The 15404-nt window shown below is 41.5% G+C and overlaps 1 protein-coding gene across 2 annotated transcripts; it reads right to left on the bottom strand.

The window, feature by feature from the left end:
* Positions 1-112: 112 nt before the first annotated feature.
* On the bottom strand, positions 113-15222 carry poldip2 (polymerase (DNA-directed), delta interacting protein 2). 2 transcript variants are annotated; one of them, XM_004574556.6, is made up of 11 exons: positions 15009-15222; positions 8199-8280; positions 7269-7366; positions 7073-7172; positions 6777-6852; positions 4378-4485; positions 3856-3992; positions 3617-3643; positions 3402-3527; positions 1692-1771; positions 113-1599 (listed from the first exon to the last, which is right to left on the bottom strand). In XM_004574556.6, the coding sequence occupies exons 1-11, from the start codon at positions 15191-15193 to the stop codon at positions 1485-1487; spliced, it is 1134 nt and encodes a 377-aa protein (XP_004574613.1). In that variant the 5' UTR covers positions 15194-15222; the 3' UTR covers positions 113-1484. The 2 variants fall into 2 exon arrangements, with proteins under 2 accessions (XP_004574613.1, XP_004574614.1); XM_004574557.6 differs by having other exon boundaries at positions 8199-8274.
* Between the last annotated feature and the right edge of the window lie 182 nt (positions 15223-15404).

The following is a 15404-nucleotide window of genomic DNA, read 5'->3' as shown; positions in this document are numbered from 1 at the left end:
AACCACCGGTTACTAGGACTCAGGTTTAAGCCAATTTTCCTGCCCACGTACAGGAAACAATTACACAAGTCTGATAGCTTCACACAAGCTCAAACTCAGCAGAAAGTCTGAATATTGTTCAAAAGGTGTATTTATTTTGCTTCTAATTACATCGGTATTTACAGTAGTATTTCAACCATCAAATCACTTTATCAAAGCAAAAAAAAAAAAAAAAAAAAAGTTAGTTTCTTTCCTCATTTTACAACTTTTAGGCTCATAACTCTTTTACAAAGTCACAGTCAGCCTTGACGACACATCCACATGTGCACAGGATCAAGATGACGGTTTGGTTTTTGTAGGGCGCAGACGGTGGGAGGAAGGCGGACAGCTTGCACAGAAAACTCATCTTCTGGTAACATCATCGCTGATGACTCCACAGAGAGCTGCTTCTGTTCACAGTCAGTGGGGACCTGACCTGCCACCAGCAGGAGGAGAGTTCACAAGTCTTAGCCTTGTGACTTTTAGTTTTACTTAACATTGAACAAAAGTGGATGCATTTCAGAGTGTCTGAAGCACATTTAGAAATCAGATCTCCAAAAATCTACATCAATAACACACCATTAGTTATAGGCATTTATCCAATCACGGACACCTAAATGATCACACAAGTGAAGAATTCTAGAGGTTTTTTTACCCAAATTCTTCATCTGGAAATGTTTATGGCAGTTTTTATTTTTATCATCATCATCATCATCATCCCCCCCCCAGAAACAGCAGCATTAGAACAAATCTGGGTCAGGTTTAACGTTTTTCCTTTATGAACAGCAAATTAATACATGCAAAGCAGACAGACCACTCTGCACTAACTCAAGATAGTAACTGCTGACCACTTCTAAACTACCAAATACTGCTATGCTGCCATTTTGACTTTCTGTACTTTAGATTTATAGAGATGTGGTTTCATTTTTGACATTTCAGGGTGAGATATTTTTTAAATTTCCAGTTTGCTTCATTGTTGTGACACAGTAAATCTTATGTACTTTTACACTAACAGGCCCACACTTTGACACGTTCTCTGTCTCTTTAAGTGTCTAAAAAACCCAAAACAACAACAATTGGGGGAGAACGAAAAAGGGTTCAGGACAAGAGTACTGCATCATGTATAAAAATAAACTGGTCAATATTTCAGCTCGGCAGCAATAATTCACCTTCCAAACTCTCAGCTCTCTTCCACTTCACTGTGCTGATCTCCTCCAGTGCACAGGCTTGCAGATTGATTTTCTAGCCTAAATGAATTTAATGCTGGGGGGGGGGAGCAGAAAATAGGCAAGGTGGGCCTGCATTTAGATAATCTAGAAACTGCTAATAATTTCCCCTTTGCTTAGCTTTCCTGATGCTAGACTCAGGTTGAAGGCTGAAGCAATGTTACAAGTCAGGGGCAACTCTAGATAATGACACAAGCAGGACTGGCAGCGTATCCCGGGCTTGAGGGTGGTAGCACACACTTAAAATGTGTAGCCAGCAGGAGGCGCTTTGTCATCCTTGTTGCTCTCCAAGGAGAAGGGAGGAATGCGGACATCAAAGTGGGAACCATCAGTTCTTTCGATGCGAAACGTTCCCCTAAAACAACAATAATAAAAACACTAAGTGAGAAAAGCTGAAGATACTTTGGATTTTATAGCATGTGAAGAAAGAGGTAGATGTAGACTCACCACATATGACCACTTGGGGCTTGTAGAGACACGTGGCTGCTGTATTGGAAGGCTGGCTGTTCTTTAGACAACACCGGCTCCTGTTAGGTAAGTACAAAGAGCTGAGCATTTCTAAACAAACGCGACAGTCTCCTCCTCACAGCCAGGATGACAGTCTGTTCATTCAACTCTGGAATCAGATCAAAATACTAACAGACAAGCGGAGCCAAGGCATCTGTATCATATCAGAACTGGGGTCTTGAAAAAATTCATCATTCATACTCTGGTGTTGAGGCCTTTGCATCAGTCAGGCATGTTTATTTTTAATATGATATGTAATATTAGGGATGGGTATCGTTTAGGTTTTATCCGATACCGGTGCCAAATCGGTACTTTTGAAACGGTGCCGGTGCTCAAACGGTGCTCGAACCGGTGCTTAAAGAATGGAGAACACAAAATTGGTCCAAAAACCTCTCATGGTCAGCTGGTTTTTTGTAAAAAGATAACAATGTTAGCCTTTTCTGCAGCTATGGGGCATATATGGTATCACTCTTAGCTGGAAGCAGTGCTTAAACAATGGAAAAAATACAAACTTTGTCCAAAAACCTCTCATGTTTAGCTGTTTCCCTCTTTTTCTTTGGTCATTTTAGCCTTTTTGGCCAGGGTGAAGGGAGTATCTGCCATCAAACAAGAAGACAGCCACATGTAGCTATGATGATGTTTGCTAGTTCACCTTACATGCATTAATGTAATAACGTGGTTAGCCTACTCAACGTAAATTACACACGAACAACATTAAGCTACTCACGCAGAGAAGAACGGCTGCTGCTGCCATCAAATACGGCGCATTTCTCGGCTTTTAAAAAAAAACAAAACGCTATGCGTCGCCAGGTGTTTCATCGGATTCGAGGTGTTACTTCCTTTGACAGTATCACAGTATCAGCTTAAAGCACTTGTTGCAGGCTGCTGAGTTTGCATATTTTGCTGTGAAGTACAGCCAGACTTTTGACCGCTTCGCCTTGGGCATTTTTAATCTGTAGCTCTGCTCTAACAGAACGTACATACTGGCCCCGCCTACTATCCTCGGAAACGTAAAAATGATTGGCTAGAAGTGTATCACAGCTCAGGAAAAAAAAGCACCGAAATAAAGCACCGAAATGTGCGCTGCTTTTCGGTCTGGTTACTACCGTTTATGTCAGAACCGGTGCCATCATGGCACCGGACACCGGTACCCATCCCTATGTAATATGCAATGTAATGATACGTAATGAAAGAATACAGTAAAAAAAAAAATTACATCTCAGATGTCCTTTAAGTGGACTATGTTTGGTTAAAGGACGTCTTATGAAGCATGAGATCAGAATTCTATAATCCAAATGTAAATCGCCGCTTGATTCATTTATTTGCTTAACTTGTTTTGGACCGTAAACAAGGCGCGAATGGGACACCGGAAACAAAGCTCCCCACAGGAGTTTCCGCACCGGAAGTAGCATATGCTAACGTGCACATAGTCTATTACATACCTCAGTGTCAAAAACAAGTAATATAATATAATATAATATATGGCATGCATGCATATATGGTGTGTAATATTACTAATGTAATAGTATTATCTTAGAGGGATTGTGTGTCATTGCTAATCGTGTCTGTCGTTCTGTGGCCGGCTGCGTTTGTCCAACTCCACATCTCGTTGCTGTCTGTGGTTCTGCTCGTGTTTGTAAGCATGCTCACCCTGCCTACGACACCTCGTCCTCGGACCGTCTCCAGAGTTCCTGATAGGCTGAAGATCCTCCAGTGTCTCTCTCTCAGCTGAACCACCTCGTTGCCCAAGTTCTCCAGACGGATACAGTAGCGCCACTGCAGGAAGACAACACAAACAGATTTGAGCTGTTTATTTCTGTGTTTCACTGTCTTTAATTTACATGATAAAATATAAAACTACTCACCCAATAAACATGAGAATTCTGGGCCTCCTAAGGACAACAAAGAATTAACCTTAGATTTCAAGCAAACTACAGAGGAGCATTTAAGCCTACAAATTAAAAAGAAACAGGCTGTAAGCCAACATCTTGCCAAGCACACCTAATAACACCAATGAAATGTGTTTGAGCTGTGAGGTGGTGGGGCTCAGGCTGTGCTGCAATAACAAATAATATATAAGTAATATCCGTAAAGATCCAGCTACCCTCATTCCCATGTAGAAGGGGATGACAGTGACTCTGATGTTCTCAGTTGTCTCTCTGTGGACGTCTGAGAGCTCCAGCCAGGGGTGGTTCTTCTCTTGCCATGCTTTAAGGGTGTCTCTGGCTGTGAATGGAGGAACTACAAAAACAAAAAACAATCCCATTAAAAATAGTCTGCTTCTTAGGCATTCTAGGTGGCCATTGAGTGGATCTTATAAGGATCGGAACCAAAAGTCAAACTACAAATGACAGTTTCACATAGGAGGGATAAACTTTAACATTACAAAACTTGCCACTCAAGCACTCAATCCTGCAGAAATTACCACCACCTTTATTCATGAAACTGCCCAGAGGATCGTCATGTTTACAAGATAAGACCTACATACATAAGATATGTAGGTCTGTCACAACTTTATGAAACAACAATGCTATGGAAGGAAACATGTCGACTACATCTGTTAGATATAGAAGAAACCTGTTGGACTTATACAAAACCACAGAGCTGAAAAAAGATCTGCGTTTACTTTTTGAAGGGTTGTACATGAGGAAGCGCTCAAACAGCTCATGCTGGATGGGGACCTGCTCTGTGGAGTTATAAGGCAGAATGTCTTCATGGCTCACATAGTCCAGACCTGAAGAGGAAAGCCAGAAACAGAACCATCATAACTACTAGAGCAGGGCGATACTAAAAATATTTATCACGATATACATTTGAAAATTTGCGATAACGATATAACTGACGATATAATTGACACTAGACAAAATACTTTACAACTCCACAACTTTATTAGTGCAAAATAAACCATCAATGTATTTTCACTTAAACAAGCAGCTGTTTTTTGCATTAAAGTTATATAAAAATGTAACAGTGCAAATGCAAATTCCTTGCTGACAGTTTAACCAAAAGGCATTTCCAGTGGACATTGCACCACTTGATGGGTTGTCAGAGCATTACGTCTATCGTAGGGAGGAGCCTCGCGGAGTGATACGTACTGTGCTTCAACATAATATTACCATATTGCATGTGTATAAGCTCTTTTTAAGTTTTGTGGATATTATACACTGTTATGCTGAGGATATGTCGGCCAATGTCCAGGGTTAGGGTCACTGTCGACTTTCAGAAAAATCAAAGGATTGATTTTAAGTGTGCCGTATTTTCCAAACAACACAGTAATAACGGCGGTCTGCTAGCATGCTCTACCAAAAATAGTGCTTTGTTGTGTATCTGATGGACGAAAGCTAAACCAGTTCCACACCACTGAAGTTGCAGCATTTTTACAAACCAATTCTGGTTCATCTGTTTCATTCAACGATCCGCTTTCGCCCTTGTCATTCTCCGTCGCCGCAGTGCCTTTTTCGCCATGTGCGTATGAAAACAAAGGCACAGCGCATGCGCGTTTTACCCATATTCTATCGCAACATTATACCGGTATTACCGTGACCGGTATGATATGGCCCAGCCCTAATAACTACCATTATCAAAAATGCTCTTTTCACAGAATTCAATATTTGAACATTTTGAGTAAATTACGTAATTTCCTCAGCACTGATAAAAGAACACCAGCTGCTTTTTTGCCCTTTTCTCTCTGACAGCAGGTTGGATGTGACTGTGTAAAAATAAGGTGTGCTCTATTCGGGCCAGACTCAAATTTAATGCTTAAAGTATGACCGCCAGTTTCTAATGCCAACTGTAAGACCCCAGGATAGACATCACCAGTAGGGGTGGGTTTTTATAATTGATTTATCGATTAAAATCGATTCTGGCTTGGATAACGTAAAATCAATTCATTAAAATCCTGAATCAATTTTTTAATATAAATTTATTTTGCCAGAATCTCTGGTGAAATCTCACAAAATTTCAATAACCACCAAACAGCTAAGACAGTAAATGAGAGCAGGAACACGGATTCTGCACAAAGACAAAACCCGTGGATCAGAATCAGTGAGTGTCGCCTTTCTCACAGTCGGGGCTGAAAGCCGACAGCTCGCTGATTCTGATCTGTCGGCGGGTCCGCGCTTTGTGTTCCCTTTATGTGCGGATTCTAAAGCTGTTAATTTGATGTCTCTCCAAACAATATTGACCGAACCAGCAGCAAAAGAAGATCCAAACTACGCTTCACATAAACATCGTCATGTATTCACTCTTACTTTTACTGTTTTGCTTCGACCACGATGCACAGCTCTCTCTCTCTGTCTGTCTGTACTTCAAGAACAGTTTCCTGTCTAAAAATCAGTTTTCTTCATTATTCGCTTGCTTGTTACGCACAAGTCTACCGTTGTGTACAGCGCTGTCGGCTGACATTTTTTTTTCGTTTTATATACTTCCGAAAAGAAAACCTAATTTCTGCCGTTCAATACTGAACAAATTTAAACTTTTTAAAATTATGCAAAATGCAAAACGCTTAGCCGTGTCTCTAATAAAACCGCTGTAACTTCCGAGGTAATGTTCATGTGTTGATTAATGGTTTTCTTTCGTTTTTGATCTACTGCAGAATATTTTTATAAAATCCCAGGCCAGGAAAATCACCTTCATGTTTTTCTGTGTTTTATCCTCAGCTACTTTGACACAAAGGCATCTGCTGTGATGCTTACACCTTTGATAAAGTCTTGCGTGTGTCAGCTTCCTTTTTATAGATACAAAAATATGTAAATGTACTGATCTGAGTTATAATATTTCTGGCTGTCAAAATTTCCCAGATTCAAATTGAATTGAATCGAATTAAGTAGAATCGTGGATCAAATCGATTCGGGACCTTGTGAATCGGAATTGAATCGATTCTAGAAATCAGTGACGATACCCAGCCCTAATCACCAGCTATCTCCCGTCTTTTATTATGACAAAAGCCTCCATAAGAAATAAATGAAAAACAATCAGAATGTGAGTCAGATGTATGAGTGAGTGGCTCCTGACCAGTGTGCATACCTGGGATGGCGTACAGAGCCCTGCTGTCATCGTGGTTGGCCAGAAACGTCACTGCCTCCGTCTGGGACCTCTGAGACTGTCACAGCGCACAGACCAACAGTTACATACCTGCAGACCTCAACACTAATAAATACCTACAGTTTGAGTCCACCACAGTGGAGGGTTTGTCACCTAGCAACATTTCCACCCACTGCACTGCCTGAGATCACACAGACTGTGTCCACAATTGAGCTCAAAACAGTGGTTGACGCTCTGAATAACTACATGATCTCAGTACAAGCACAAGTTATACTTACTATATGAGGGCAGTCTCTGGTGTCAATGAGGACTTGGTAGTAAGTGTGAGTCTTCCCCTTCACCTCCTTGGAGCCGTGGGCCCCTGGGGGCTCAGGTTTGCTGCAGGAAGAAGCACTACAAAATCAGTACACAACACACAAAACAACCACGCAGAAAGTCAAGCTGAGATGGGCATTTTAGCCCAGACCACCCTACCTGTCAGACATGGGAGGGGTGATGTCTCGATCATAGAGGCGGGCGTGCCATGGAAACAAGACGATGCCTCTGTAGCCAAACACGCTGTGGAGAAACAGCTAGGGGAGAGCCCGACAACAACAACGACGAGATAAGGCTTTCAGAAATTATAGATGTAGGACGCTCAATACACACAATGTTGTATGGGATTACAGTCACTAGAAGAGATGATGCAAACAGGTTATATGGACAACACTGAGTTACATAAACTGTTTCATAGGCCTGTTCTCTCTCACTCACTGTTCTGGCGTCGTTCATCATGTATAACTATAGACAGTAATGCTGAACACTGGAGCAGAGCTGTTTCTATCCTCTCCACACTGTTTCTTTGTTCTGCACTACTTAAGATCCATCATACAGTGCCAAGAGTAGGGAATTAAAGTCTGACCACTAAAGTAATAAGATTAAAGAACAAAGAAAGAAAGTCATGCAAGGGAGACACACACACACGCGGTAGTCAAAGGGCATTTCTTATTCATCTCTGGGAGTTATGTTAACTAAGCAGTTCCACATGCAGCCTCCCTGGGCAGGCTTCTAAAGTATATTCTGCCCCCAATTTTAATATTTTTTTTGTAATATTCTCATATGGAACTTATTTTTTTGGTCCAGAGCCTCTTCCCACTCTCAAACTCCAAGTGCACTGCTTTGGAGGTCTGCTGTGACCTGCAGCAGGCAGAGAACTGCTTCATGAGCCACTAGCCCAAACTCACCAAGGCTACAGAGTAATCTAACTCTGTAACACTGTAATGGTCCGTGTGCAGTAGAAGGGCCTATGAAATTTATGTTAGTCATCTGTCTAATACAAGAGAAAGAACAAGAGCTAAACCAGATCATCAGCTAAACCAGATCATCAGCTTCGGTATAAGCATGAATAAAGTGTGAAGGTCTTACCTGTCCGGTTTCATATTTGCCGTGCTGCTTCACAGCCTCAAACACTCCCACAGTCTCTAGAATCTTCCCCTCAGGCCTGTTCCTGCCAAAAACAGGCAACATCATTACACTCTGAATCTGTGTGGGTCTGCATGCTACACAAAAATTGAACCAACAAATCATGTATGGGACAGCACACCGGGTCGGGAAATTCCATAGATGCAACGACAGCAATTTGGAATTTGCCATCCTATGGAAAAAATATGCATTAAGCCCTATAGGAAGACAGGTCCTGCAGACTCTTCAGCCCTGATCTCAATCACAGTTTGATAATATTGTTAACACTTGACCGTTGAGGTGTTTTGTTCAAATACAGTTGGTCTCAAACTCCATGCCCCCATCATTATTTCAGAACAAAACAAACAATACGTGTTGGCACCGATAACAACAGCTGGTCACTTCATATAAATAACACTCTTATTCTGTGCTTCCTGCAAAGCTAATCTTCACAACAGAAATGAAGAGCAGGGATTAATGAGGTGGATATATGGACGGGGAGATTTAATATTACACACCAAGTTGGACAAGTTGTATTGCACAAGAATAATCACAAGGTAAGCTGCTTTTATTAGAAATATGGTTACAAAACAACGAACATGCAGATTCTGAATGAATACCTCTGGGTAAGATCGGGAGGACAATACTGTACTCAGTTCTGATGGGTGACCATCTCAACTTTGCTTGAAAGACAAACCAAGTTCAGATGCAATCCAGGCAGAAATGTCAATCATGACGAGAGAGGGCTGAAAATTGAGTCAACGTGGAAGTGCCAAAAACTGCAGGGGGTATAATGGCCACTCAGTGCAATACGAACCTGCGAAACTGTAACCACTTGGTGACAATGTTTTATCAAAACAGGTTAGGGTTGTTGTCCCACTAATAAGAAACAAGAGAGTGCAGTATTTGCCCCGAGGTCAGGGTGGTGCAGTCTCTGTGCTGCTGGGATAGCCTCCAGCCCAAAGACTTTAGAATATGGATGAACACTTTAAAGATGTCAAATGATGAGAACAAGAATGAGCCTATGCAAACATGCACAACTGGCCTAAGTTACTCTTTAACCCCTCTGGGCTCCTCTTCACTTTCTACTTGTGCAGCAATCTGAGACAAGTCGATACACTGTCCACAGATAATCGCCAGTCTAAATTTAGCCACACTGCTACAAACTCTGGACCCAGCCTCAGCCAACAGCTAGCCCTTGTCAACAACACGCCTTGCCAAGAACAAACTATCCATGTCACTATCCATCCATTTGGGTTGGGGATTTGTGCCATTGAGCAGTCAACATATCACAGAAAAGCTTGGTAAAAATATAAAAATATCAGTATGTCATCAGATATCATTACACAAGGAAAAGGTTGCATAAACAAATCTTAACGATACAAGAGTGTGCTGATTCACCGCTGCTATTCCAACCAGCGTGTGGGCACTCACCCACCTGTCCACCCACCTTTACTCTCTCTCACAGAACAGATAAATCAAGCACACTCTGCCTCTTTCTGTCCACACCTGCAATCTTTGGGCTTTCACTGGTGACCATTGAGGACGTGAAACCAAAGCTGAGAAATCAATAATGAGCTAACCATTTCACTGTCCACACAACTAATTAATAAACATTAAGAATATCTAGAAAAAGACTGAAAGCCAGAGCTACAGTACAATAAAAGCATGAGCAGTAAGCAAAGTTAAAATCTTCACTACTCCTTGGGAGCTTTACTACGGTCTTTTCTTACAGTAGGTTGTGTTTCATCTTCCTCCTTCAGCTGACACAACTGTACTTTCTTGTCTGCTGGCTCTTTTCTATTGTCTCCATTGCGGCTCTGTTCCTTGCACTTCCCAGTTTACAGAGCAGTTCCATTATAAATTTGAGCTACAGATACATACTGATCCAGTTAATCTGAAACTTTAATTTTGCTGTTGCTTCTACTAGAGATGACACGTTAACCTGTTTAACATCAATTTCACTGGCACGCCTGTTTACACACGTCCTTTCAGCATTTTTTTCCTGAGCACAAACAATGTCAGTTCATATATATTTATATTTTTAACCAGCTAGTCCATGCCTGGATTCCTTCCAAGCACACATCTCTGATTCCTGCCTGTGTTTGCTACTGAGTCTTCCTGATACATCCCAGTCTTGCAGAGACAGGGAAAGATTGCAGAGTGCTTGGATGTCAGCTCACGGCTCTTCTTGCCAGTCTTACTGTACACATTAGATCACTGAAGTCATGTATAAATTTACAATATTATACAAGCTTTACAGTTAATACTTGCAAGCCTGTACTGAATTTTAAGGCCTGATAATGACCCGGGGAATTATATGCCCAATTTTAAAATTAAGAATAACTAGATTAAGTGTTAATCTTAAAGAAATACTGCTTTTGTGGTTGCTGCAATGCTGTCGGTGGTTAATACAACTCCATTTTTAGTTTCAGTATATAATATTTGGTACAAGCCTGTCAGCAGTAAGACAATTAACTTTATTTACACCAAGGTAATTCTCCCATTACCAGGTCTGACTGTATAAGATCAGTCCACCAATCATCAACGATTAAGTATTGGGTTGATTTAAGTCCTAAATAACAGGAGAGGCAAATATTAACACACAAAACTGAGATACTGACAGGGAGCCAACAGGTGTCTGAATGATGTTAATAAGACAGTGCCTCTGTGCAGCCTGCAAACTGCAGCCTGTGCAGCACCAAATGTTTTAAGGGTCTCTCAGTTGTTCTCTTCACTAAAATGACAGTGCCAGCATTAATAATAAGGAAATAATACAATACACTATCAGGATAACGCAGATATTGCTGAATAACTTTTCAAAGCCTATATTTGTGCTACTAAATTCTTTCAAAACTGCCAATCCACTGAAGAAGAATCTTCCCAAATGTTTACTGTGTAGTTAAACATGTACTGAATTGACGCCATAGGTTGGAAGCAGTAACAACATCAAGTGCAGCTCAACTAATGCTGGCAAGCTACTTAACAGCCAATATCTGTGATTTCTTCATTTCTTGCTGGTAAATCCTCCTCTTTCAGATGGACTCTAAAGTAGGGCTGGGCAATATAAGGAAAATCTAAAATCACAATATTTTTTTGGCTACATCACCATATATACACAGTGATATGTTTAACCTCCAAAATCCATATAGAGCCTAAAATTGCACTGGTATACGCATTCAAATCGACCATTCAATGTTCTTTTTTTCCCTTCTTTGAATACAAAAAACCTGAATGAAATGAAAGGTTTTATTTCAACTACTTTTTAACCATTAGTTCTACACAGAGATTTTTCACAAATGACTACAGTCACAGTAAGTCTCTCTGTGGTCAACAGTAGACCTTTAACAAAATATCATAGCAACAAAAAAGGACATCAAGCAATAATTCACAAGACAATATAAAACAACCGAAATGAAAAGGGTGCTTTTTATGCTTATGACGTATAAAATCTATACAATAAAAAATGTGATGACCTCAAATTACAGAAACAAAAGTCTAGATAGTGACTACAAAAAGGACTGACCAAGAACAGTCACAGGAAATCACTAGGGGTGCAACGATACACAAAATTCACGGTTTGGTTCGATACTTTGGTGTCACGGTTCGATAGTTTTTCGATACAAAATAAAATGTTCATGCCTTTTTAATTTGTCATTTATTAAAATTATAAATATATATTTTAACTCAAAAGTACAGTTTTTAAATTTAACCCTAACCCTTGTGCGTGTTTTTTATTTTGACAGCGAATGCGCACCTGCGGACCACTTATGTGCACCCCTGGTTATTTAGCTCATCATATCGCAGCCACAGAAATTATTTTGGTCATGAAACCATAAAGCTGCACTTTCTTTTTGCCTTATAGTCTGATGTGTCATAACTTTTCCGTTTTGCGGTAAGCTTTTCTTTGGCTGTCACTTCTTCACCCTGACCTGTCTTATTTGGCTCAGCAGAACTAAAATATATATCCTGCTGCTTTTACACACGCACTCACATAAGCTCAGCGATTCTCTGCGCGATCAACCTCTCACATGTTTAAGCTGCGGGAGATTTCACTTGTCATGTTTGCGTAGTAAGCTAACGATTGATAAGACGATGTCAGAGGAATTGGTGCACAAATTATCATCACTCACCAATCAGTACTGTCGCTCTCTATACACAGTTCACGCGATTGCAAAGTGAAAGCAAAAAAACAAGTGCAAATTCAAATGCGATTTCAATATGTCACATATTGACAGTGGCTCACCGATGCCAATGACATAATTACCCAGCTACATTTCCGAAAGAATGCAAAAGCATTGACATATATTTTTCCTTCCTACAATAGCCGGACAGGCAGGGCAGAGATAGATTTTGGTAGCCCGACTGGAAAAATCGCTAGCCCCAGGACGTCGGGCTAGCGATATTGCGAGCCCTGTATCTGATTGAGGAATCACTCATCTTTGGAAAAGAGAGTTTATTACAGAGAAATGGCTCTTTCCAAAATAAAAGCTATACTATCCGCTTCTTCTGGGCTATATTCTCAGCAGCATATTAAACATATCAGGTCCCCATAAGGAGAATCCTGTGCTAACGGCTGTCTAAATGACTCAGGTAAAGTTTGTAGCATGCATGCTTGTTGTTTTTGTCTTTGCACTAGGATGATGTCGGCGTAAATGTGCAGTCATATTCGTTGTGTTCCCACTAGTGCTTTCAGGTTAACCCCGTTAAAATGCCCTTAACGCCACAACACGGCAAATCTCCGTTAACGAGCTAGCCCTGATAGCCCCGTGCATGGGGCTAGACGGCCAACACGTTAACGAGCTAACTGCGCTAACACACTAGCTCCCACCCATGTAATTGAGCATTGCGTGGCACATCCAACATACTGTTTTACTTTAGTCCATGACGCGCTTACCTTCAGGGTCATACGTCACATGAAAACCAAAATAATTCCAAACGCCAGATCTGAATGAGGGTGGGGGAGGTCCATGTTGCAAGGAGAGCTTAACTTCTGTCTCGCTAGCTTGCCCTGCGCTCTTCCTTCTGACTATGCTGTCTGTGTGGAGCGCTCAGTGGATCTGCGCTCGACAGTGCAGCCTAGGCGGAGTAGTCGAACGCAGATTCACTGAGCGCTCCACACAGACAGCATCGTCAGAAGGAAAGTTGATAAAATAAATTACAAATGTTGTATTGTTCGATACATATGCGTACCGAACCGAAAGCACTGTATCGAACGGTTCAATATCGATACGAATATCGTTGCACCCCTAGAAATCACAGCTGGTTTATTTAACATTTTATTTGCAGTATTTTCCTATCTGGTAAAATATAAACATGCATGTTCAGTGCAGTGTGCCAGGTAGAAAAGAAGGGGGAGATTAAAGATGCATTCGCAGCGTGTGGGAGAAAAAAAACATTTCAGCGAATTACATGCAGATAGCTTATTAATGCTATTGCAATTGATACCCGATGGTTACAATAAAGACATTTCAACTATTGTACGTGGAAAAACTCGAGGTACCCATGGGTCGCCACAGCAGATTATCTGCCTCCATCTCACCATATCCCAGCATTCTCCTCTGTCACCCCATGTTCTCTTTCACTCACTACATCCATGAATCTTTTATGTGTTATTCAACTTTTCTTCCTGCCTGGCAGCTCCATATTCAATGTGCTTTAGCCAGTTAATCAGCTTTCTCTCTCTTATGCACATGTTCAAACATCTCAGCCTCACCTTTCTAGCTTTGCCTCCAACCTGCTCAAACTGAGCTGTCCCCCTGAGGTCTTCGTCCTGGTCACTCCAAATGAAAATCTTACCATCTTCAGCTCTGCCAAATGTGTTTATGTTAGTGCCACCATCTCCAAACTATACATCACAGCAGGTCTCGGTTACTACCATGTAATCCTTCCCCTTTTTTGGACAGCTGGACCCATGCATTTTAAAACATCTCCCTTTACTACCTCTGCTGCCTGCATCACTCTTACACCTGCCTCCTGCTTATTCACACACATGCATTCTGTCTTGCTTCTATTAACTTTCATGTCTCTTCTTTCCAGAGCATACCTCCACCTCTCCAGGCTCTCTACCACCTGCTCCTACCTACTCTCACTACAGATCACACCTCGCTTTCTAATGTGTTGTCTGCAAACATGGCACGGAGACTCCTGCCTGACCTCAACTATCAGCCTTTCATCATCACTGCAAATAAGGAGCCCAGATCTGATCTCAGTTGTAAATCTCACCTTTTACTCCAACCACACACCTCAGCACTGTCTGGCTTGCCCTCATACATGTCCTGCACCACCCTTCTATACTTCTAACACTCCTGACGTCCACATGCAGTACTACAGTTCCTCTCTTAGCACCCAATCACGTCTTCTCCGATCCACAAAGACACAGTGAAGCGCCTTATAAACTTCTCTATACTTCTCCATCAACACTCTTAAAGCAAACATCAAATCTGTAGTGCTCTGAAGCCACACTGCTGCTCACTGATCACCACCTCTCTTTATAACCTAACTTCAAAAACTGCTTCACATATCTTTATGGTATGGCTCATCAGCTTTCTTCCTCTGTAGTTACAACAGCTCTGCACATCACCCTTGCTCTGAGTCCCAATTCATTTGCACATCGGACTCACTATGCAGGTATCATCTACCTACAGGCAGCTGTCCACTTAATAGCAGCATGGCCAGTGTCTTTAACTAACGGTGCCATTTTGAAGAGCTCGTGCTTAGCTAAAGTCTTTAGCATGCTAGCTCTGGCATATTAGGACAGTTGAGGATTCTTACCGTGACGACATAAACCTCCTCTGCTGAACACCGTCAGGCAGGCCGCAAGCTCGGCATAGTAACCGCGGTCTGTATGCCTCGAACCCGCAGCTGGTGTCAACGACACTCAGTATTCTGTGAGCATGCTTCTTGTTGTATTTACTGACACTACTCAACAACCCTCGACGTAATGCACTAGCCGCCATCTTTCCAATACTAGCACAGTCACACACGTATTATATCGTTTGTCCTCCAGCGCTGAGAGCCAATCATAGCTGAGCTGCCTTCATGGAACGACTGTAATAACAGAACCAAACGCTTAACGTTCAGTAACCTTCTTTTAATTATTTTCGTTTACAACAAATATGACCTTCATTGTAGTCTGAAAATAAAAGTTTAACACTCCTTTATTTTCAT

The sequence above is a fragment of the Maylandia zebra genome, linkage group LG14 (assembly GCF_041146795.1).
Source record: "Maylandia zebra isolate NMK-2024a linkage group LG14, Mzebra_GT3a, whole genome shotgun sequence".
Classification (NCBI taxonomy): domain Eukaryota; kingdom Metazoa; phylum Chordata; class Actinopteri; order Cichliformes; family Cichlidae; genus Maylandia; species Maylandia zebra.
Note: the sequence above shows the minus strand (reverse complement) of the source record. Positions and strands in the feature narration are given on the sequence as shown.

What these genes read in the sequence shown, in the direction of transcription:
- poldip2 (XM_004574556.6), bottom strand. Translation starts at nt 15,193, where the DNA reads ATGGCGGCTAGTGCATTACGTCGAGGGTTGTTGAGTAGTGTCAGTAAA. An exon ending in GGCTCTGTACGCCATCCCAG is followed by an intron (nt 4,486 to 6,776) that starts GTATGCACACTG and finishes TTTCCTCTTCAG; the next exon opens with GTCTGGACTATGTGAGCCAT. An exon ending in CATGTACAACCCTTCAAAAA is followed by an intron (nt 3,993 to 4,377) that starts GTAAACGCAGAT and finishes TTGTTTTTGTAG; the next exon opens with TTCCTCCATTCACAGCCAGA.